The following is a 24,617-nucleotide window of genomic DNA, read 5'->3' as shown; positions in this document are numbered from 1 at the left end:
CCCATGCCCTCAGTTAAAATGGCGACCGTAGTTGCTTCATTAGCTTCACAGACTTGGTATCGGCACCGCGGAGACGTCCTGCGTCCGGCCGCAGAGCGAGTCGGGAAACGATTTTAAACGGAAGAGGTGGCTGAACGCCAATTTGCCGCTTCTCAAAGGCGGGATTTCCGAGCTAGCGTTGGCCTCTGAGGGCTCAAGTGGAGAGGGGCGAGGTGGGACACACTGTCCCTTGCCCTTTCCCTCCGCGGGCTGAAGCTGACTCCTTATGAGCGAGGGTCGCGGAGCTGGTGGTTGAGGCAGCGGATATATCCCTTCGGCTTGAGGTGCCAGGCTGGGCTGGCGTCTTTGGGAGCGGAGGTCTTTCTGGGCTCGTTTGCGTCCGTCTTGAAGCGTCTTGTGGTGGAGCTTGAGGGAATTTGGGAGGGCCAGGGGTTCTTCTGGACTTTCTCTTTGCTGTCATTTTGGCGGCTTTTTTACCTCGAGGGATTGCAGTTTTGATGGAGTTTTGGATCCCGGCTTGAAGAATGATTCGTGAAGGGAATGGGTGACAGCGTCATCACGGCATTTTATTGGTAAGATACTTTGTTATTGGTTCAGCCATAGCAGTAAACTTTGTGTTTTGCCCTGTCGTGTGGTCGTTACCTTTACAATACTTGGCTGCTCAGGTGCGTTTCACAGGACCTGCTTAGCTCTGGGCTAAGCATTTGTTGCAGGGTAAAGCCAATTCTGATTCCGTGTTGAAACTGTTTCTTTGACTTGCTTGTAGTTGCTTTTGTTATTGTAGTACATAGTGGCCTGCCTGAGAATTCTGCACCTCTGCCTGACTGTTATTAAAGTGCCTTGGTTTAGAACCCTGCCCGCCTGTAGATGACAGGAAGGAAGAAATTAGTACATCCCCTGCCTAAGGCTTGTTCTTCTAGGAGATACTTTCAAGATTAATGGCCTTTTTACTTTGTTTCCTCACCTCCTCCCATCTCTCATCTATAAAAGAACTGGCATCTAGCGCCGGATAAGATGGTTATTTTGAGATGTTAGTCTACCATCTTCTTGGTCAACTGGCTTTCCGAATACAGTCATAAAATAAAGAAAATTTATTTTCTTTATTGGAAAATAATTGGCTTCCCTGAACACCTCATCTCTGAATCATTGACCTGTCTTGTGGTGAGCAGAGGGAGCTTGGATTTGGTAATACATTGGTGTTATTGGGCGATTGGACTTAGGTGTTGGTGGCAAGGTACAAAGGTGATTTAAGTAAGGGTCCATTTCTTCACAGACTTAACCACAGGGAAAAAAAGACCTTTCTTCACCCCCTTCTCCTACCATTTACACATGCATAAAACATTTTGCATTCAACCTTAGAGGGCTGTTAGATTTTGGGAAGACCGTTTGTCCATGGATCTTGGGGTAAGAACTAAAGCAGTAAAGAGTGAACCCAAATAGGGTCAGATACTATGATCAGATAAGGTGGTGCCTTGAAGCCCAGACAGAGAGTTCTGACTCCATTTATTTAGGTGTGTGGGAATTGTTACGGGATCTCAAGCAAGGTAATGACAAGGTAAGAGAGGTGTCTATGGAAAAACTAGTCTTGGGTTGGGAAAAGGGTTGGGTTGGGGAAAGGGGCTTGAGTTGGAAATAAGTGGCTAAAATTAAGAATGGAAGTGAAGGTGATTTGAGAGGGCTAATAAATATATTTTTAAGGAATATATCACAATTTGATGGTACTTTGGATGTAAAACTTGAGTGAAGAGTAAAAGATGACTAAGGTGTATTTTAATAGGCAGGGAGAAAAATGAGAAGGAAGAGTTGGAATTGTTACCGAGAAACAGGGTAGTTGGAGAGGAAAGATTGGTCGTGGAATAATGTTTAGCTTTGAACTTAATGAGTTCGAGGACACAGAAGTTCAGTGTTTTACAGGAAATTGGAAATGCAGGTGCAAAAGTATGGGACTAGAGGAGTCGTATATTGAATGAATGTTTCCTTATGGAGAACAAGTGATTTCAGAGTTTGGGGAGACACCAGCTGTTGCAACTGGAGGAAGCAAAGGAGTCAGCAAATGAATCAGAAGAAACTATAAGAAACAAGGAGGAGAAATAGTTGAGTGTTTGAAAAGAACAAGATAGCAGAAAGTTTAGAGGAATAAGGATGAGCAAACTTGATGACCCAATGATTGTCCATGATTTTCACAAAAACATTGTTGACAGTCTTCAAAGGGCCAGTAGTAATCTTCAAATTGCAGTGTCTTTGTAGTGATAGATACGTAAGAGATTGCTAAAGATATCTAGTAAAATATTTATTAGTAAATGGAGGCAATAGTTGTATACCACATTTCCAGGAAAGTGGTCTCAAAAGGAATGAGATGAATAGGTTTTAAACAAATATGCTCAGCAGTGGAAGAAAAGTATCCTGTGGAGTAGAGATAAGAGATGATAGAGGTTTGAAATACACATGGAAGATTGTGCCTAAGGGGGATGTGAAGGACTATGGAGATCAAGAATATCAGTTGATGGATTGACTTTAGAAAGCAAGTAAAAGGACCTCTTTCCTTATAGTTGGAAGGAAGAATGTTAGGAAAGTAAAGTATTGAATCAAAATATATTTTAACCTCTTTAATTATCAGGCAGGGCAAAAATACTCATTGTTGAGTATGGAGTGAGAAAATAAAACAGATATAAATCATTTTCTGATCTTTAATGCATGGATTGGGCTATTTCACATTACTGTAGTATTAAATGCTTAAGGGAAATGTTTTCTCAAAACCAGTCCTTTAAGCTAGTAGTCTTTCTCTCACTTTTGTTGTTCAGTTGCTAAGCCTTGTCTGACTCTGCCACCCCGTGGACTACAGCATGCCAGCCTCCTCTGCCCTTCACTGTCTCCTGGAGTTTGCTCAGATTCATGTCCATTGTGTTAGTGATGCTATCTAACCATCTCATCCTCTGCCACCCCCTTCTCCTTTAGCCTTCAATCTTTCCCAGCATTGGGGTCTTTTCTGTTAAGTTGGCTCTTTGCATCAGGTGGCCAAAATATTGGAGCTTCAGCTTCAGTATCAGTTCTTCCAATGCATATTCAGGGTTGATTTGCCTTAGGGTTGACCCTTTTGATCTCCCTGCAGTTCAAGGGACTCTGAAAGTTGTCTCCAGCACCACAGATCGATTCTTTGGCGCTCAGCCTTCTTTATGGTCCAACTCTCAATTCCGTACATTACTACTGAAAACATAGCTTTCACTAAACGGACTTTTGTTGGTCAAGTGATGTCTCTGCTTTTTAATACACTGTCTAAGTTTAATACACTTTGTCTAAAGAGCAAGTGTCTTTTAATTTCATGTTTGTAGTCACTGTTTGCAGTGGTTTGGAGTCCAAGAAATCTGTCACTGCTTTCACTTTTTTTTAAAATTTTATTTTATTTTTAAACTTTACAATATTGTATTGGTTTTGCCAAATATTGAAATGAATCCGCCACAGGTATACATGTGTTCCCCATCCTGAACCCTCCCCACTCCTCCCTCCCTATACCATCCCTCTGGGTTGTCCCAGTGCACCAGCCCCAAGCATCCAGTATCGTGCATTGAACCTGTACTGGCAACTCGTTTCATACATGATATTATACATGTTTCAATGTCATTCTCCCAAATCATCCCATCCTCTCCCTCTCCCACAGAGTCCATAAGACTGTTCTATACATCAGTGTCTCTTTTGCTGTCTCGTATACAGGGTTATTGTTACCATCTTTCTAAATTCCATATATATGCATTAGTATACTGTATTGGTGTTTTTCTTTCTGGCTTACTTCACTCTGTATAATAGGCTCCAGTTTCATCCACCTCATTAGAACTGATTCAAATGTATTCTTTTTAATGGCTGAGTAATACTCCATTGTGTATATGTACCACAGCTTTCTTATCTATTCATCTGATGATGGACATCTAGGTTGCTTCCATGTCCTGGCTATTATAAACAGTGCTGTGATGAACATTGGGGTACACATGTCTCTTTCCCTTCTGGTTTCCTCAGTGTGTATGCCCAGCAGTGGGATTGCTGGATCATAAGGCAGTTCTATTTCCAGTTTTTTAAGGAATCTCCACACTGTTCTCCATAGTGGCTGTACTAGTTTGCATTCCCACCAACAGTGTAAGAGGGTTCCCTTTTCTCCACACCCTCTCCAACTGCTTTCATTTTTTACCCTTCTATTTGCCATGAAGTGATGGGACCAGATACCATGATCTTAGTTTTTTGAATGTTGAGTTTTAAGCCAGCTTTTTTCACTCTGTTCTTTCACCCTCATTAAGAGACTTTTTAGTTCCCTTTCACTTTTTGCCATTAGAGTGGTATCATCTGCATATCTGAGATTGTTGATATTTCTCCAGGTAATCTTGATTCCAGCTTGGTATTCATCCAATCTCGCATTTCCCATGATGTACTCTGCATAGAATTTAAATAAGCAAGGTGACAATAAACAGCCTTGTGGTACTCCTTTCCCAATTTTGAACCCATCCTTTGTTCCATGTCTTGTTCTGATTGTTGCTTCTTGACCCACATACAGGTTTCTCAGGAGACAGGTAAGGTGGTCTTGTGTTCCCATCTTTTTAAGAATTTTCCACAGTTTGTTGTGATCCACACAAAGGCTTTAGCATAGTCAGTGATACAGAAGTAGATGTTTTTCTGGAATTCCCTTGCTTTCTCTGTGATCCAGTGAATGTTGGCAATTTGATTTCTTGTTCCTCTGCCTTCGTGTACTGTTGAAACTTAGCTTGAAGGATTTTGACATCATCTTACTAGCATGTGAAATGAGTGCAATTGTATGGTAGTTTGAACATTCTTTGGCATTGCCCTTCTTTAGGATTAGAATGAAAACTGACCTTTTCCAGTCCTAAGGCCACTGCTGAGTTTTCCAAATTTGCTGACATATTGAGTGCAGCACTGTAAAAGCATCATTTTTAAGGATTTGAAATAGCTCAGATGGAATTACATCACCTCCTCTAGCTTTGTTTGTAGTAATGCTTCCTAAGGCCCGCATGACTTCACACTGCAGGATGTCTGGCTCTAGGTGAGTTAACACACCATTGTGGTTATCCAGGATCATTAAGACCTTTTTTGTATAGTTCTTCTGTGTTTTCTGGCCACCACCTCTTAATCTCTTCTGCTTCTGTTAGGTCCTTGCTGTTTCTGTGCTTTATCATTCCCATCCTTATGTGAAATGTTCCCTTGGTATCTCCAGTTTTCTCTTACCTAGATAGACTTTAATGATTTTTTGGAATTTATAGCATTTCTCTTTGAAGAGGAGTCAAATTTAGTTAGGCTTATTTTGTCTTGAAATTGATGCCTACTGAAAAGTGGCATGAAACAAGGAGGTAAGAGCACCTACTCTGGTGTTAAGACTGTCTGCATTTAAATTCTGGCTTTTGCATCTTTAACTGCATGACTGTGGCAAGTTACTTGATTTCTTTGTCTTTGCATCTGTCAGCTGGAAATATATAACTCACCTCATAGGATTGTTAAAGGGTTTAGGAAAGTACCTGGCACATGATGAATACTCAATAAATGTTAGAAATTATTCCAAATAACAAATTTGAAAAAGAAAACATTCTCTGTAAGTGATATTGATTGAAATTCCTTTTTGAATAGAATTCTGTGCAAATTTAAAGCTAGATTGCTTTGCAGTAGCTGCTATTTAAATTGTATGGTATATAATCTTGCTCTGGGCATTATCACTCAGGAGCTTTGAGAACTATGTATTTAATTTATGTATGGAGTTTTGTGCAAGATAATAGAGTGTGTCATACTTTGACCTAATGAAGTTTAAATATAGTAATAAAAACTCCTGTGAAAAAAACTTTAAAAGGGTAACTATGCCAATTGTAGTTTAGTTGCTAAGAGTCCAACTCTTGTGGCCCCATGGACTGTAGGACACCAGGCTCCATGGGATTATCCAGGCAAGAATACTGGAGTAGGGTGCCGTGCCCACCTCATGGGATTTCCTGACACTCATCTCTTGTATTAGTGGGTGGATTCTTTACCAGTAGCCACCGGGGAAGCACAACTGTGCCAGTACTTGGAAATAATTTTTATAACTTTTAAATCATCAGTTCAGTTCAGTTCAAACCCTCAGTCTTGTCCGACTCTTTGCGACCCCATGAATCGCAGCACGCCAGGCCTCCCTGTCCATCACCAACTCCCAGAGTTCACCCAAACTCATGTCCATTGAGTCGGTGATGCCATCCAGCCATCTCATCCTCTGTTGTCTCCTTCTCCTCCTGCCCCCAAGCCCTCCCAGCATCAGAGTCTTTTCCAATGAGTCAACTCTTCGCATGAGGTGGCTGAAGTATTGGAGTTTCAGCTTTAGCATCATTCCTTCCAAAGAAATCCCAGGGCTGATCTGCTTTAGAATGGACTGGTTGGATCTCCTTGTAGTCCAGGGGACTCTCAAGAGTCTTCTCCAACACCACAGTCAAAAGCATCAGTTCTTCAGCACTCAGCTTTCTTTATAGTCCAACTCTCACATCCATACATGACCACTGGAAAAACCATAGCCTTGACTAGACATACCTTTGTTGGCAAAGTAATATCTGCTTTTTAATATGCTATCTAGGTTGGTCATAACTTTCCTTCCAAAGAGTAAGTGTCTTTTCATTTCATGGCTGCAATCACCATCTGCAGTGATTTTGGAGCCCCCCAAAATAAAGTATGACACCGTTTCCACTGTTTTCCCATCTATTTCCCATGAAGTGATGGGGCCAGATGCCATGATCTTTGTTTTCTGAATGTTGAGCTTTAAGCCAACTTTTTCACTCTCCTCTTTCACTTTCATCAAGAGGCTCTTTAATTCTTCTTCACTTTCTGCCATAAGGGTGGTGTCATCTGCATATCTGAGGTTATTGGTATTTCTCCCAGCAGTCTTGATTCCAGCTTGTGCTTCATCCAGCCCAGCATTTCTCATGACGTACTCTGCATATAAGTTAAATAAGCAGGGTGACGATATCTAGCCTTGACGTACTCCTTTTCCTATTTGGAACCAGTCTGTTGTTCCATGTCCAGTTGTAACTGTTGCTTTCTGACCTGCAAACAGGTTTCTCAAGAGGCAGGTCAGGTGGTCTGGTATTCCATCTCTTTCAGAATTTTCCACAGTTTATTGTGATCCACACAGTCAAAGGCTTTGGCATAGTCAATAAAGCAGAAATAGATGTTCTTCTGGAACTCTCTTGCTTTTTCCATGATCCAGCGGATGTTGGCAATTTGATCTCTGGTTCCTCTGCCTTTTCTAAATCCAGCTTGAACATCTGGAAGTTCGTGGTTCATGTATTGCTGAAGCCTGGCTTGGAGAATTTTGAGCATTATTTTACTAGCGTGTGAGATGAGTGCAATTGTGCAGTAGTCTGAGCATTCTTTGGCAGTGCCTTTCTTTGGGATTGGAATGAAAACTGACCTTTTCCAGTCCTGTGGCCACTGCTGAGTTTTCCAAATTTGCTGGCATATTGAGTGCAGCACTTTCACAGCATCATCTTCTAGGATTTGAAATAGCTCAGCTGGAATTCCATCACCTCCACTAGCTTTGTTTATAGTGATGCTTTCTAAGGCCCACTTGACTTCATATTCCAGGATGTCTGGCTCTAGGTGAGTGATCACACCATCGTGATTATTTTGGTCATGAAGATCTTTTTTGTACAGTTCTTCTGTGTATTCTTGCCACCTCTTCTTAATATCTTCTGCTTCTGTTAGGTCCATACCATTTCTGTCCTTCGGAGAAGGCAATGGCACCCCACTCTAGTACTCTTGCCTGGAAAGTCCCATGGATGGAGGAACCTGGTAGGTTGCAGTCCATGGGGTCGCTAAGAGTCAGGCACGACTGAGCGGCTTCACTTTCACTTTTCACTTTCATGCACTGGAGATGGAAATGGCAACCCACTCCAGTGTTCTTGCCTGGAGAATCCCAGGGGCGGGGGAGCCTGGTGGGCTGCCGTCTGTGGGGTCACACAGAGTCTGACACAACTGAAATGACTTAGAAGCAGCATTTGTGTCCTTTATCAAGCCCATCTTTGCATGAAATGTTCCCTTGGTATCTCTAATTTTCTTGAAGAGATCTCTAGTCTTTCCCATTCTGTTGTTTTCCTCTATTTCTTTGCATTGATCGCCGAGGAAGGCTTTCTTATCTCTCCTTGCTATTCTTTGGAACTCTGCATTCAGATACTTATATCTTTCCTTTTCTCCTTTGCTTTTCGATTCTCTTATTTTCACAGCTGTTTGTAAGGCCTCCCCAGACAGCCATTTTGCCTTTTTGCATTTCTTTTCCATGGGGATGGTCTTGATCCCCATGTACAATGTCATGAACCTCCGTCCATAGTTCATCAGGCACTCTATCTATCAGATCTAGGCCCTTAAATCTATTTCTCACTTCCACTGTATAATCATAAGGAATTTGATTTAGGTCATACCTGAATGGTCTAGTGGTTTTCCCTACTTTCTTCAATTTCAGTCTGAATTTGTCAATAAGGAGTTCATGATCTGAGCCACAGTCAGCTCCTGGTCTTGTTTTTGCTGACTGTATAGAGCTTCTCCATCTTTGAGTGCAAAGAATATAATCAGTCTGATTTCGGTGTTGACCATTTGATGATGTCCATGTGTAGAGTCTTCTCTTGTGTTTTAGATCATAACTCCTTTCAATTTCGGGGTTCTATGAAATACTTCTGTTCAGTTAAACCAATACTTCCTTAACAGAGTATTCAGCATTATAGTAGGGTAATTATACAAGATAAATATAAAGAACACAGTTTCAAAGTAGTTTAGTCTTACTGGGAAAAGAGGAAATACACACCAAAAAAATAATACAAGGAAGTATGAATTTGGGCCAAAATTAGTGGTATAGACTAGGTGATCAAAGAGAGCTATATGGGCTGGTTTAGTCACTAAGTCATGTCTAACTCACTGTGACCCCAAGGACTGTAGCCCACCAGGCTTCTCTGTCCATGGGATTTCCCAGGAAAGAGTACTAGACTGGTTTGCCATTTCCTTGTCCAGAGGGTCTTCCTGATCCAGGGATCGAACCTGTGTCTCCTGCATTGGCAAATGGATCCTTGACCGCTGAGCCACTGGGGATGGGCTAATGTATTATTAATCTCCAAAGACTTTGTAGAATATTCTTGAGGGATTTTGTTAGAGTCATCTAGAGGGCTTTGGGGCTTTTTCAAAATATTTACCCCTGAGACCTCATTCTATACGCATATGTACACTGCTTCCGGGAATGAGCCACTGATACAGACACAGAAGTGTGTAACATAGGTCTTCTGGGGGGTGGGAAATGGTTAATAAAACCATGCTGTTTGAAAGGAGATTAAATTCAAACATAGTCTTAATGGAGATGGAATGGAAAAAGAACACTTGAGATAGGGAATATAGTTGATAGGCAGACACATGAAGATGAGAATGTGTTTATGTCTAGGAGAAGGGTAAGAACAAGCTGCATTATGAAATAAAGAGTACCCAGCAGAAGAGGAGACTTTATCTCACCACTGTAAAGTGTTTGTACAGGGGACTAATAATAAAGTGTCATTTCTTTTTGTTTGTTTTGTTTTTTATTTTAAAAGTGCCATTTCCGAAAAATGGATTGCCCTCAGATATGGAACGCTCGGTTGTGGTAATAAGCCCTGGTTAAGGAAGTAGCTTTGGGAATGAATGGGGAAACTGAGGAAGAAAAAAACGCAAAAGAATATGCTTAATGACTGTATGTTAAAAAGTAGAAATGGGAGACTACGTAAATAAATTTAAATTAACTTAGAAAGTTGACAGGAATTTGAAAATGGACCAGCTAGCTTTTAGAAGGAGGAGAATGGAAGGTGAATTTAGTTTTGAACATACTGTGTTTGAGGTGTCAGTAAGATGTTCATGAAGATAGCCTGTTAGCCAATGAGAAATACAAGATTTGGTTACAAAGCCAAAACTTGAGGCAAAGAGAGGGAGGGAGAGAGAAAGAATTCCTTTACAGGAGGGAGAAGAATCAGTGAAACTACAAGCATGAATTAACGTCTTAGTGTTTGGAATTCTGGTTTTATTTCTTTTTATGCAGACCATGGATTCTTATGATGCACCGGAATTGACTCCTAGACAAGACGCCTCCTCAAGGCTTAAAGATTTCTTTGTAGGCGCCACCCCTCTGCAGAAACGATTAGAATCAGTCAGGAAGCAGACTTCATTTATCCCAACTCCACCACGAAGGAAAATCCCCCAGGGTTCACAACTGCAGGTATGTTTTTTGTGTTCCTTGGTATTCCCAGTAACTGAGAATGTGAGCAAAACATTTAAAAATTTTGTTACTATTTATTATATATATATTATAAATATTTGTAACTAAAAGATACTTTTAATATCTTCTTAATCCCACAAGTAATGAATGAGAAATGGTTAAAACAATTATTTGTACTATCGGTGCCATATGTTTTTTAACTTCCTTTAATTTGGAATGTTTCCACAATATTTCTCTCTTATGATACTGACAGTTTTGAAGAATATGTTTCCTCCGCTTCCTTTTTTAAATAGAATGTCCTTCATTTTGTATTGGAATGGGTGGCCAGGCCCTCTGCCAGGGGATCTTCCCAGTCCAGGGATAGAACCCAGGTCTCCCGCATTGTAGGCAGATTCTTTACCGTCTGCGCCACCAGGGAAGCAATACAAAATGAGGAATATTGTAGTTGTCTGATGTTTTCTCAAGATTAGACTAAAGTTAGGTATCACTAACTGGAATATCGTATAGGTGCTGTTGTGTCCTTTTTGGGGGGATAACACCTGATAGCACATAGGTGATGTTAATTTTGATCACACTGTTAGAAAGTGTTGCCCCGAAATTATTGTTTTATTTCCCCTGCAACTAAGAAGCAGTCTGTGGGGAGACACTTTAAGATAATACATATATCTGGTGCCTTGTCAAAATTTCACCTTAAACTTAACATCCCTTATCCATTGATGTTTTTTGCCTGATCCTGTTTTTAAAAATTAGTTTTTATTTGTGTTTTAATTTTTTCAGTCTTACTGGTTTTCTTCTTAAACTTAGTATTTATTGGAGTATAAATTGGAGTATAAAGTTGCTTTACAACATTGTGTTAGTTTCTGTTGTATAGCAAAGTGAATCGGCTATATATATATACGTATGTCCCCTTTTTGTTGGATTTCCTTCCCATTTAGGTCTCTACAGAGCACTGAGTAGAGTTGCGTAATTCCATCTTTATCATAATGGTTGCAAAATAATGATTTTCCATCTCTATTTGCTCCGTATTTTCCAGCTAGCTTTTGGCATTATATTTTAGGCCCTTCTCATTTCTATTCCATTTGTTTATCCATTTATCAGTATGGATTCATTAAATCTTGTTTATTTATTATTTTAAATTTATTTTATTTTTTTGTTGGGGTATAATTACAATGTTAGTTTCTGCTGTACAACAAAGTGAATCAGCTATATGTGTGTATATATATGTATCAGCTATATGTGTGAATCAGCTCTATGTGTGTGTATATACATGTATCTCCACTCCCTCTTGGAGAAGGCGATGGCACCCCACTCCAGTACTCTTGCCTGGAAAATCCCATGGACGGAGGAGCCTGGTAGGCTGCATGCAGTCCATGGAGTCGCTGAGAGTTGGACACGACTGAGTGACTTCACTTGCACTTTTCACTTCCATGCACTGGAGAAAGAAATGGCAACCCACTCCACTATTCTTGCCTGGAGAATCCCAGGGATGGGGGAGCCTGGTGGCTGCCGTCTATGGGGTTGCACAGAGTCGGACACGACTGAAGTGACCTAGCAGCCACTCCCTCTTGGACCTCTCCCCATCCCATCCCACCCATCTAGGTCACCACAGAGCACTGAGCTCAGCTCCCTGTGCTACACAGTAGGTTCCTACTAGGTATCTCTTTTATACATGGTAGTGCATATACATCAGTCCCAGTCTCCCAGTTCATCTCAGCTCCCCCTCCCCGCCATGTCCACATGTCCTTTCCCTACATCTGCATCTCTATTCCTGCCCTGCATATAGCATCTGTACCATTTTTCTAGATTCCACATATATTCGTTAATATACGATATATTTTTTCCCTTCTGATTTACTTTAGTCTGATTTACTTCAGTCTGTATGACAGACGCTAGGTCCATCCATGTCTCTACAGATGACTTGATTTCATTCTTTTTTATGGCTGAATAATATTCCATTGCATATATGTACTACATCTTTATTCATTTGTCAGTGGACATTTAGGTTGCTTCCATGTCCTGACTATTATAAACTGTGCTGCAATGAACATTGGGTCTTTTTGAATTATGGTTTTCTCAGGATATATGCCCAGAAGTGGGATTGCTGGGTCATATGGTGGTTCTGTTTTTAGTTTTTTTAAGGAATCTCCATACTGTTCTGCATAGTGGTTGTATCAATTTACATTCCCACCAATAGTGCAGGAGAGTTCCCTTTTCTCCACATCCTCTCCAGCATTTATGTATTTATTTATTTATTTTTAACAACTGATTATCAGTTTACTAAAAAGTTTGATTTAGGCGTCAGCAGTGGTGACTTCCACCTCGACTCTTGGCTCAATACTGACAGAAGTGATCTGCTTGACAATCTCACAGGGACTGTGCAGGTCAGTGAGTCATTTTTGGATCCTCATCTGGAACTGATCCCAATTCTTAGAACCTTCACCACAAGGAGTTTTCCTTGTAGTTATTCTCAGAGTCGCGGTAGGCATCTGAAGAGGTCCTTTCACTTCGAGAGTCTTTTCCTTCACGCCTCTGATCAGGTAGGCACATTCCTTCTCTAGAGACTTGAGGCTGTGACTGGTGAGGGTAATCCTAATCTGGTGAATGGCCACCTCTGGCTCCACAGGAATCTTGCTGGTGCCTTTAAAGGCCATGGCTGTGATGTGGCTTCCTAACCTACTTGTTTGTCCACAAGAGCACAGTGATGAATCATGAGCAGGGGCAGGTGGCAAGGGCTCTGCTGCAGTGGCAACCATCAGAGATCAGATCAGATCAGATCAGTCGCTCACTCGTGTCTGACTCTTTGCCACCCCATGAATCGCAGCACGCCAGGCCTCCCTGTCCATCACCAGCTCCCGGAGTTCACTGAGACTCATGTCCATCAAGTCAGTGATGCCATCCAGCCATCTCATCCTCTGTTGTCCCCTTCTCCTCCTGCCCCCAATCCCTCCCAGCATCAGAGTCTTTTCCAGTGAGTCAACTGTTCGCATGAGGTGGCCAAAGTACTGGAGTTTCAGCTTTAGCATCATTCTTTCCAAAGAAATCCCAGGGCTGATCTGCTTCAGAATGGACTGGTTGGATCTCCTTGCAGTCCAAGGGACTCTCAAGAGTCTTCTCCAACACCACAGTTCAAAAGCATCAATTCTTCGGCGCTCAGCCTTCTTCACAGTCCAACTCTCACATCCATACATGACCACTGGAAAAACCATAGCCTTGACTAGACGGACCTTTGTTGGCAAAGTAATGTCTCTGCTTTTGAATATGCCATCTAGGTTGGTCATAACTTTCCTTCCAAGGAGCAAGCGTCTTTTAATTTCATGGCTGAAGTCACCATCTGCAGTGATTTTGGAGCCCCAAAAATAAAGTGTGACACTGTTTCCACTGTTTCCCCATCTATTTGCCATGAAGTGATGGGACCGGATGCCATGATCTTCGTTTTCTAAATGTTGAGCTTTAAGCCAACTTTTTCACTCTCCTCTTTCACTTTCATCAAGAGGCTTTTGAGTTCCTCTTCACTTTCTGCCATAAGGGTGGTGTCATCTGCATATCTGAGGTTACTGATATTTCCCGGCAATCTTGATTCTAGCTTGTGTTTCTTCAGGTCCAGCGTTTCTCATAATGTACTCTGCATATAAGTTAAATAAACAGGGTGACAATATACAGCCTTGACGAACTCCTTTTCCTATTTGGAACCAGTCTGTTGTTCCATGTCCAGTTCTAACTGTTGCTTCCTGACCTGCATACAGGCTTCTCAAGACGCACGCAGGTCAGGTGGTCTGGTATTCCCATCTCTTTCAGAATTTTCCACAGTTTATTGTGATCCACACAGTCAAAGGCTTTGGCATAGTCAATAAAGCAGAAATAGATGTTTTTCTCGAACTCTCTTGCTTTTTCCATGATCCAGCGGATGTTGGCAATTTGATCTCTGGTTCCTCTGCCTTTTCTAAAACCAGCTTGAACATCAGGAATTTCATGGTTCACATATTGCTGAAGCCTGGCTTGGAGAATTTTGAGCATTACTTTACTAGCATGTGAGATGAGTGCAATTATGCGGTAGTTTGAGCATTCTTTGGCAGTGCCTTTCTTTGGGATTGGAATGAAAACAGACCTTTTCCAGTCCTGTGGCCACTGCTGAGTTTTCCAAATGTGCTGGCATATTGAGTGCAGCACTTTCACAGCATCACCTTCCAGGATTTGAAATAGCTCAACTGGAATTCCATCAACTCCACTAGCTTTGTTCGTAGTGATGCTTTCTAAGGCCCACTTGACTTCACATTTCAGGATGTCTGGTTCTAGGTCAGTGATCACACCACCGTGATCATCTGGGTCGTGAAGATCTTTTTTGTACAGTTCTTCTGTGTATTCTTGCCATCTCTTCTTAATATCTTCTGCTTCTGTTAGGTCCATACCATTTCTGTCCTTTATCAAGCCCATCTTTGCATGAAATGTTCTTTTGGTATCTCTGATTTTCTTGAAGAGATCTGTAGTCTTTCCCATTCTGTTGTTTTCCTCTATTTCTTTGCATTGATTGCTGAAGAAGGCTTTCTTATCTCTTCTTGCTATTCTTTGGAACTGCATTCAGATGTTTATATCTTTCCTTTTCTCCTTTGCTTTTCACTTCTCTTCTTTTCACAGCTATTTGTAAGGCCTCCCCAGACAGCCATTTTGCTTTTTTGCATTTCTTTTCCATGGGGATGGTCTTGATCCCTGTCTCCTGTACAGTGTCACAAACCTCATTCCATAGTTCATCAGGCACTCTGTCTATCAGATCTAGGCCCTTAAATCTATTTCTCACTTCCACTGTATAATCATAAGGGATTTGATTTAGGTCATACCTGAATGGTCTAGTGGTTTTCCCTACTTTCTTCAATTTCAGTCTGAATTTGACAATAAAGAGTTCATGGTCTGAGCCATAGTCAGCTCCTAGTCTTGTTTTTGCTGACTGTATAGAGCTTCTCCCTCTTTGGCTGCAAAGAATATAATCAATCTGATTTTGGTGTTGACCATCTGGTGATGTCCATGTATAGAGTCTTCTCTTGTGTTGTTGGAAGAGGGTGTTTGTTATGACCAGTGCATTTTCTTGGCAAAACTCTACTAGTCTTTGCCCTGCTTCATTCCGTATTCCAAGGCCAAATTTGCCTGTTACTCCAGGTGTTTCTTGACTTCCTACTTTTGCATTCCAGTCCCCTATAATGAAAAGGACATCTTTTTTGGGTGTTAATTCTAAAAGGTCTTGTAAGTCTTCATAGAACCATTCAACTTCAGCTTCTTCAGTGTTACTGGTTGGGGCATAGACTTGGATTACTGTGATATTGAATGGTTTGCCTTGGAAACGAACAGAGATCATTCTGTCATTTTTGAGATTGCATCCAAGTACTGCATTTCGGACTCTTTTGTTGACCATGAGGGCTACTCCATTTCTTCTGAGGGATTCCTGCCTGCAGTAGTAGATATAATGGTCATCTGAGTTAAATTCACCCATTCCAGTCCATTTCAGTTCACTGATTCCTAGAATGTCGACATTCACTCTTGCCATCTCTTGTTTGACCACTTCCAATTTGCCTTGATTCATGGACCTGACATTCCAGGTTCCTATGCAATATTGCTCTTTACAGCATCGGACCTTGCTTCTATCACCAGTCACATCCACAGCTGGGTATTCTTTTTGCTTTGTCTCCATCCCTTCATTCTTTCTGGAGTTATTTCTCCACTGATCTCCAGTAGCATATTGGGCACCTACTGACCTGGGGAGTTCCTCTGTCAGTATCCTATCATTTTGCCTTTTCATACTGTTCATGGGGTTCTCAAGGCAAGAATACTGAAGTGGTTTGCCATTCCCTTCTCCAGTGGACCACATTCTGTCAGATCTCTCCACCATGACCTGCCCATCTTGGGTTGCCCCACGGGCCTGGCTTAGTTTGACTGAGTTAGACAAGGCTGTGGTCCTAGTGTGATTAGATTGACTAGTTTTCTGTGAGTATGGTTTCAGTGTGTTTGCCCTCTGATGCCCTCTTACAACACCTACCATCTTACTTGGGTTTCTCTTACCTTGGGCGTGGGGTATCTCTTCATGGCTGCTCCAGCAAAGCGCAGCCATTGCTCCTTACCTTGGACAAGGGGTATCTCCTCACCGCCGCCCTTCCTGACCTTCAACGTGGGATAGCTCCCCTAGGCCCTCCTGTGCCCATGCAGCCACGGCTCCTTGGACATGGGGTTGGTCCTCCCGGCAGTGGCAACCACGTCTTCCTCAAAGAGTCAACATGTGATACTTAGATATTTTTTTGATGATGACTCTTCTGACCAGTGTGAGGTGATACCTCATCGTAGTTTTGTTCTGCATTTCTCTAATAATTAGTGATACTGAGCATCTTTTCAAGTGTCTCTTGGCCATCTGTATATCTTCTTTGGAGAAATGTCTATTTAGGTCTTCTGCCCATTTTTGATTGGGTTGTTTTTTATTTTAATATTGAGCTTCATGAACTGTTTGTATATTTTGGAGATTAATCCCATGTCAGTTGCTTTGTTTGTAAATATTTTCTCCTGTTCTGAGGGTTGTCTTTTTGTCTCATTTATGGTTGTCTTTGCTATGCAAAAGCTTTTTAAGTTTAATTAGGTCCCATTTATTTTTGTTTTTATTTTGATTATTCCAGGAGGTGGATCAAAAAAGATCTTGATATGATTTATGTCAGAGAGTTCTTGCTGTATTTTCCCCTTTGTGATTGGTCTTACATTTAGGTCTTTAATCCATTTTGAGTTTATTTTTGTGTATGGTGTTAGGGAGTATTTTGATTTCATTCTTATGAATTCCTGTGTTTTTTTTAAAATTTTTCTAATTCCTTACTAAATTATTTTGGTTTTTATATTGTCCCAGATTTGTCTAGTGGCAATATGCTGTTTTGATCATTCATTAAAAAACCCTAAACCTTGTATATAACATTCATAATTTTTAATTTTACTGAAGCATGAAATAAAGCCCTAGTGGATACAAGTTTGATGGATGCTTCTGAATCACTTAGTAAGAAGTCTGACCAAGTCACCCACACCTTCCTTATAACTTTGTTTTCTTTTCTCTGTTGTAGGTCTAGTATCTTTTGGAATATGGGAAAATTTTTGCTTCTTTATGAAAACTTCCTTAAAAATTCCTAGTCCTGGTAATGAAAGTGATAGCTTTTAACCAGAAAACAGAGATTGTATATAAATTCAAGAATAGAATGCCTGGTTCAGTGTTTCCTTTTCTCTATGTGATACAAATAATTTTGCCAAATCTTTTTTTGGTTGCACCAAATGGGCTTGTGGGATCGTAGTTCCCTAACCAGAGGTTGAACCTGGGCCCCTGCAGTGAGAGCACCAAGTCCTAACCATTGGACTGCCAGGGAATCTGCCCCCAGCCTTTTTTTGCCCCAAATCTTTTGAAGTAATAAGAAAAAAGTTTTATGACTTTTCCGTGAGTACTTCAGTCAGGACAAATATTTTTGTCAAGTGGAAAACTGTGTTGAAAGTTCTAAAAGAGGTGGAACTGTGAGACTATATCAGGAAGTATGGATTCTATAGAAAATTTCAATTCAGGATAAAACTAGAAGCTTATATGGGGGTGTATGTGAAGACCCTCAACAATGCCCTAGGGCCAATAGAAATGAACTATTTTGTTTTTAATGGTACCTGTGATTCCAAAAATATAGACAAGTACATAATGTCACATAATAAATGTTGTGGCGGGGTGGGGGTGGGGGGAGGCGGGAAACATGTTCAGGAGATACAGAGTGACAAAGTTGGAATGGATGCAGGTGCTGCTTTAGATAGGGTGCCCTCTTGAGTGACGTTCGGGCAGAGAAAGGGAAGGACCATGTCCTGTAAACACTCTGGGAAGAACATCAAAAAGGGAAGGCACAGCAGATGCAAAAGTCTGTTCAAAGATCTTCAAAGAGTCCTACAAACTCAGTTTGACTGGAATGCGAAGATCAGGTATCCAATAATAGATCTGTATTAAATACTTAAAATACTGTGATTAAGTTCTTAGTTTCCAAATTCTTTTCTTTTCTTTATTTATTTATTTATGATTGCACAAGCACAGGGGCTTAGTTGCTCTGTGGCATGTGGAATCTTCCCAGACTGAACTGGTGTCCACTGTGTTGCAAGGCAGATTCTCAGCCACTGGGCCACCAGGGAAGCGCCTGATGTTTCCTTATTCTCTGACTTCTTTTGTCTTGATTTTTTTTAGGAAGATGTTGATCCTCAAAAGTTTGCATTCCTTCTGCATAAACAATGGACTTTATATAGTTTAACTCCCTTATATAAATTCTCCTATACTAATTTCAAAGAGTACTCTAAACTTCTGAATGCATTTATTGCTGCTGAAAAGCAGAAAGGACTTGCTGTGGAAGTGGGAGATGACTTCAACATCAAAGTGGTTTTCTCTACTCTCATGGGAGTGAAAGGAACACAAAGAGATCCTGAAGCATTTCTTGTCCAGGTATATTGTAAAAGTCGTACTTGCTTCCTAGGAGAAAGGAATGTGCATTGTTTTGGTTTAGAAATTGTACTATATTCTTACTGTTTTTAAAATTCTCAAATGTGTGATTTATAACCTATGTTATATCTTGTTTGATCAAATTACAGCAATTAGATTTTTCCTTTTACAATATAACCCTGTTTCTTTTAATAAAACTTAAATATTTAAGTACAAACAAAGTTAAAAACCACAGGATAACAGTTTGGTATACATCTGTTTGGCAGTAGACAATCTGAATAGACCTAGGTCTAGTAAAGAAATGGAGTCAATAATTAATAACCTTCCAAAACAGAAAGCAACAGGTCTGGATGGGTTCATTGGTGAATTCCACCCAACATTTAAAGAGGTTATACCAGTTTCCTACAAGCTTTTTCAGAGGCTAGAAGCAGAGGGAATACTTCCTAAGGGGAAGGCCAGTATTACCCTAATACCAAAACTAGGCAAAGACATTGTAAGAAAACTGCAGACTCCATCATGAACCTAGATATGTCTGTTTGGCTATTTGTATCTATTAAAATCGTGGTCATATTGTCCATATTTTTGCAGTATGATTATGGCTTCTTTTTAAACTAATAATCTGCACTGTAACTAGTTAACTCATGTCATTTTGAGTAACTAAATGTAAATTTTGCATTTTTGTAAATTTATCTGTATATTTCTATGGTTTTTACTGGGATTAAAATCCTAGAAGTAGATATATCATGCCAAATTACTCTTAAAAATGTAACATTTTACATTTCTTCCTATATGTAGTGTATAAAAGTAGTATGACTATCCTTTGTTTTATTAAGAAACCAGATTTATTTTATTATTTATGCCTGCTACTTCTGTTTCTGCTGAGTTAACTCATTTTAGTCATTGGTAAGTTCTGAAACAGTTGAAATTTTGTTTGTTCGATAAGGGGTCAGCAAACTATGACCTGAAGTCCAGATATAGCCTGCGTCTTGGCTTTGTAAGTTATGTTTTCTTGAAATAGATCCCCATTCATTTGTTTCTGTAGTCTATGGCTGCTTTTGTGTTACAACAGCAGAATTGAGTAGTTGCTACAGAGACCATATGGCTTGCAAAGCCTCAAGTATTTACTTTCTATCTGACCCTCATGGTATTGGCAAGGTTTTCAGGATTATTGGGATTAGGTTCAGGTGCATATAACAGAAAGTCTAAATAACAGTGATGATAGAGGTTTAGTTATTTTGCAAAAAAGTGTCCAGAGGTAAGCTTTTCAAGGCTGATAAATGCTTCATGAAATTATTAATAATCTAAGCTCCTTCTGTCTTCTCTATCATCCTTGGTCCGTGGCTTCCATGCTTATGGTCTCATTGTAATCTAAATTGGCTCCTGGAGTTCTAAATATTATATGTAAGTTCAAGACAAGGAGGAGGAGGAGGATGGGAAGGGCAGACAGGTTGCCTGCCACTGAGTAAATTTTGAATGAGACTTGCTGAGAGCCAATAGTAACTTCTCTTTACATCCCAGTTGGAAGGGAGACTAGAAATTTTTTTCAGTAGGTACTTTGCCAGCCCAAGTAAAATCTCTGTATTATTGTGGAGGGAAAAATAGATACTGGGTAGATAATTAGCAGTCTGTCATGTAAAGCAGTTGAGGCCTTAAGAAGTTATATGGTTTGCATGTCATCAGGCAAGCAAATATTCTTGTGAGAAATATAAATGACCTCTTGAATTCCTAGTGTAGTATCCTAATAGTTTTCAAATTAAATCTATTTCTTGACAGAGTTATAGGACTTTTAGATTATGAAAATATGATAGACATACTATATCTGGGCTTTAAATGTATTTGAAAGTCTCTTATAACTTTTTGAACAAGGAGGAGAGTGGTCAAAGTAATTGTTTACATGATTGTCTCTAAAGGGATATATAATATAGGGCTGTGATCTTCACCTTGTCCTGGTTGAACTTAAATTAAAACTTCTATAACTATCTGGAAGGTATGTTTGTTATATAATTTGAAGATTTGACATTTGAGGGGTTAGTCAATCTACTGGAAAATATAATCAAGATTCTAGAAGATCTGAATGGATTGGCACAGTGGGTCAAATTGAAAGAGATTAAATTTTTAGTAGGTATACGTTTATTGCCTTAGTATAAGTTGTAGGGGGTGGGGGATTTACTTATTAACAATGAAAATGAGTATGTAGGGCTAATTTATGTAACGTTTTCAACTAAAAAGCAGAAAACTACTGCAATCTAAGGTAGATTAGTAGGAGTATAATACAGGTTAAAGGTGTTAACAGTCCTGTAATCAGATGTTTTTGAAGTAATTACGTTCACTTACGAATGACTCCTGTGCCAAAGGTTTTCAGAGAAGTGTGTCCAAATAGTGTGAGAACTCGAACGTATGTCATAGGAAGAATGGTTGAAGAAACTGGAGATATTGACCTTGGCAGCATATGATAGAGACCATCAAATATTTGCCGGGCTTTTTCTGTAGAAGAGAGATTAGATCAGATTTGATCTATATGCATGTAAGGAAAAAAGTAGGACCAGTGGTTGGAAACTATGGGGTCTAACACACAAAAGAGCATTTTAAGTGGATAGACAGAGCTGCCTTAGGAAATAGTGGCATCTTTCCCAGTGGAATAATTCCAGCACTTTGGATCTGGTGAACTTTTTACTTTACAGTCCCTTCTCAGGTTGAGATTTTTTTTTTCGGGATACTGTACCTGATTATACCTTATTGGTATTCTTATTTTGTATTTGATTGCACCAAGATCTTGCCATATACTTTGTCCTAATCAGAGTATTAGGAGAAAGGTCAATTAACTTGAATAAACCCTAATAATGATTAAGGAGACAATTCTTTGTGTGGTTTTTGGCAGGTAATGTTAATTCAACATATCTTCTTATTTTTAAATGTACTATATTAATTAACGCTGAGACGATGTAATTTAGGAGTAAATGTGCTTTTGTTTTTTATTTTATTTATTTTTGGCTACATTGCTGTATGAGGATCTTTGTTACTATGTGAGGGCCTTCTCTAATTTTGGCGAGTGGGGTTATTCTGTAGTTGGCAGTGTGAGGGCTTTTCATTTTGTGGCTTCTCTTGTTGCAGAGCATGGGCTCTGGGGCACAGGTCCAGTGGTTGTGGCTTGTGGGATTAGTTGCCCCAAGGCATGTGAAATCTACCCTGGCCAGGGATCCAACCCCTGTCCTGTGCATTGGCAGGCGGATTCTTAACCACTGGACCACCAGGGAAGTCCAGAATAAATGTACTTTGGAATTTAATGAACCTGTTTGATTTTCCTTCATAGATTCTGTCCAAATCTCAATTGCCATCTGAGCACAAAGAAGGCAAAGTGTTGTGGACTGGTTGGTTCTGCTGTGTATTTGGAGACAGTCTTCTGGAGACTGTTTCAGAAGATTTCACCTGTCTACCCTTATTCCTTGTAAATGGTGCAGAGACTAATACAGCTATAATTGGAACCTGGTTTCAGAAAACTTTTGACTGTTACTTCCGTCCCTTAGCAATCAATGCATTTAACCTTTCCTGGATGGCTGCTATGTGGACTGCATGCAAAATGGACCATTATATGGCCACTACTGAATTTCTTTGGTCTGTACCCTGTAGCCCTCATAGTCTGGACATTTCTTACGCCATACATCCAGAAGATGCAAAAGCTTTATGGGACAGTGTTCACAAAACACCTGGGGAAGTTACCCAGGAGGAAGTTGACTTGTTCATGGACTGCCTGTATTCACATTTCCATAGGCATTTCAAAATTCATTTATCAGCCACAAGATTGGTTCGTGTTTCAACATCTGTAGCTTCAGCACATACTGATGGAAAAATAAAGGTTAGTTTGAACAAATCTAGTTATTTTTCCTTATTTTTGCATAGTTTTCAGAATGCATAGCAATAATATTTTCCACGATGAAGGAATACTTTGAAATACTTAGAATTCAATTTCATGAAGTCCTTATATATTTTTTAAATTTTACTTCCATATGCTCACATTCTATTAATAAGTATATTTTTAAACTATTTTATATAGTGTGTTTGTATCCATCTGTGGATATGAGGGTGGCCCTGTTTTATCTGGACTATTCTAAGAACCTCTCTTAATGATGTAAGAGAGTAATTGTGGTTCCTAGGTTCAAATAATGCCAAATGATAGCTAACATTTGTCAAGCACTAACCATGCCAAGCATTAGTAAGCATTTTTATACATATTGTCCCATTTAGTTTTCACAACAACCTGCTTGCATAGGTTGTAAAGAGGAAATTGTGGCACAGAAGATAAATAGACTCCCTAAGGATCACACAGCTAATAAGTGGAGTTGAAATTTAAACCCAGGCATCTGACTCAAAGACTTATATATTTTTAACTGCAACACTGTACTGCCTCTCAGAAGTTTGAAATTAATGTGTTAACTAAGTTTCTGCCTCTGGTTTGTTTCTACAAAACATTTTTGGTGTTGTGTATAACTTTGAGAGGTGTCCCTAGTGGTAAAGAACCTGCCTGCCAAGGTCGGAGACATAAGAGATGTGGGTTCAATCTCTAGGTCAGGAATATCCCCTGGAGGAGGACATGGCAACCCAGTCTAGTATTCTTGCCTGGAAAACCCCACGGACAGAGGAACCTGGCGGACTACAGTCCATCAGGTTGCAAAGAGTCAGACACGGCTGAAGCGTCTTAGCACGCACGTACATACTTTTCAGAAGGAAGCTATGAAACTTTTTCTAGAAAGTAGAGATATATACGTCCAAGGGGTTCATAGATACCCTTCCCCTACCCCCTCTCTTTAAGCAGGTAGGTAGCTAATCAGTGGAAGCCAGGATAAATAAGAACCTTAATCTAATTCCTTCTAAGCACCATTGACTAATAGTTGCAAATTTATTAAAGTCAGGCATCTTTATTAAGTAGTCTTGTTTGGCTTAGAATAACAATAGTTTAGGTTCCTATTCATAGCTTAGCTTATAGATACGGAATTTAAAATAAGTCTGGAATATTTATCAGATATCAAACTATATTATAATTAATTGTATTTTAATTTAAATGTCTTTTTTCCCCCAGATTTTGTGTCCTAAATACCTTATTGGAGTGCTGGCGTATTTGACAGAACTGGCGGTTTTTCAAATTGAGTGAGGTCTTATGGGGACTATAAGTTATGGATTAAATACCTTTTTCTCACTGACTGACTGCTTAATTGCCAAACTGAGAGGGACTACAGGAGAAATGGGCATCTATCCATGTGTTTTCCTCACAGTGCCTTGGAGTTACCCAGATGAAAGCCAAGAAGGATCTAGAAGAATCAAGAAGGTGGTAGTGGATGAACCACAGCCAGGTGCCTGTGTAACAGTCATGATCGTCTGGGATTCTAGTCTCTAGACTATGTGGAGTTCATTTTTTGGCCATCTTAATACTGGATACTTCTGGTTTGCATCTTTAAAACCTTTAATCCCTATTTTTAAGCATTTTAGACTTGCATTCAGAGAGATTTTCTGTCTTCTACAGACATTTTCCTAGCATCGTTTTGCTGTAGACAACCGGCAATCAAAATCCTCTCCAAAGGAACTAAAGTTGCTGTCCTTTTTAAGCCACTAATATGCTTCTGTTTTTAACTGTTTAATTCTTATTGCAATGTTGAATTAAATATTCACTTTTAAAATGAAATCTTGTGTTTATCAGTGTCTTGATGACGAACCTTTATTTAATGTCCCAGGAATGGGAAGTTATAGGCTTTTTCTCTGTAAAGGTTACACAATGGCTATTGTGGAATCATACAAATCAGAGAGTTGAAAGACAGCTGTGAGTCTCTGTTGAGGGCAGGGATTATTTTATGTAACTTTCATGTCCTTAGTTTTGTTTTAGCACAATGCTTACTAAATATCTGTAGATGAAGTGAATTAATTTTAACCTACTCT

At 39.9% G+C, this 24,617-nt stretch overlaps 1 protein-coding gene and 1 pseudogene across 2 annotated transcripts; one reads left to right on the top strand and one right to left on the bottom strand.

Moving 5' to 3' along the window:
• Positions 1-72: 72 nt before the first annotated feature.
• On the top strand, positions 73-24,366 carry CENPL (centromere protein L). 2 transcript variants are annotated; one of them, XM_070768906.1, is made up of 6 exons: positions 73-572; positions 1,512-1,555; positions 10,052-10,228; positions 18,444-18,695; positions 22,003-22,545; positions 23,767-24,366. In XM_070768906.1, the coding sequence occupies exons 3-6, from the start codon at positions 10,055-10,057 to the stop codon at positions 23,836-23,838; spliced, it is 1,041 nt and encodes a 346-aa protein (XP_070625007.1). In that variant the 5' UTR covers positions 73-572; positions 1,512-1,555; positions 10,052-10,054; the 3' UTR covers positions 23,839-24,366. The 2 variants fall into 2 exon arrangements, with proteins under 2 accessions (XP_070625007.1, XP_019832457.1); XM_019976898.2 differs by lacking the exon at positions 1,512-1,555 and having other exon boundaries at positions 76-572.
• LOC109570732 (small ribosomal subunit protein uS10-like) lies at positions 12,457-12,879 on the bottom strand (annotated as a pseudogene).
• Positions 24,367-24,617: the final 251 nt, after the last annotated feature.

The sequence above is a fragment of the Bos indicus genome, chromosome 16 (assembly GCF_029378745.1).
Source record: "Bos indicus isolate NIAB-ARS_2022 breed Sahiwal x Tharparkar chromosome 16, NIAB-ARS_B.indTharparkar_mat_pri_1.0, whole genome shotgun sequence".
NCBI classification, from domain to species: domain Eukaryota; kingdom Metazoa; phylum Chordata; class Mammalia; order Artiodactyla; family Bovidae; genus Bos; species Bos indicus.
Note: the sequence above shows the minus strand (reverse complement) of the source record. Positions and strands in the feature narration are given on the sequence as shown.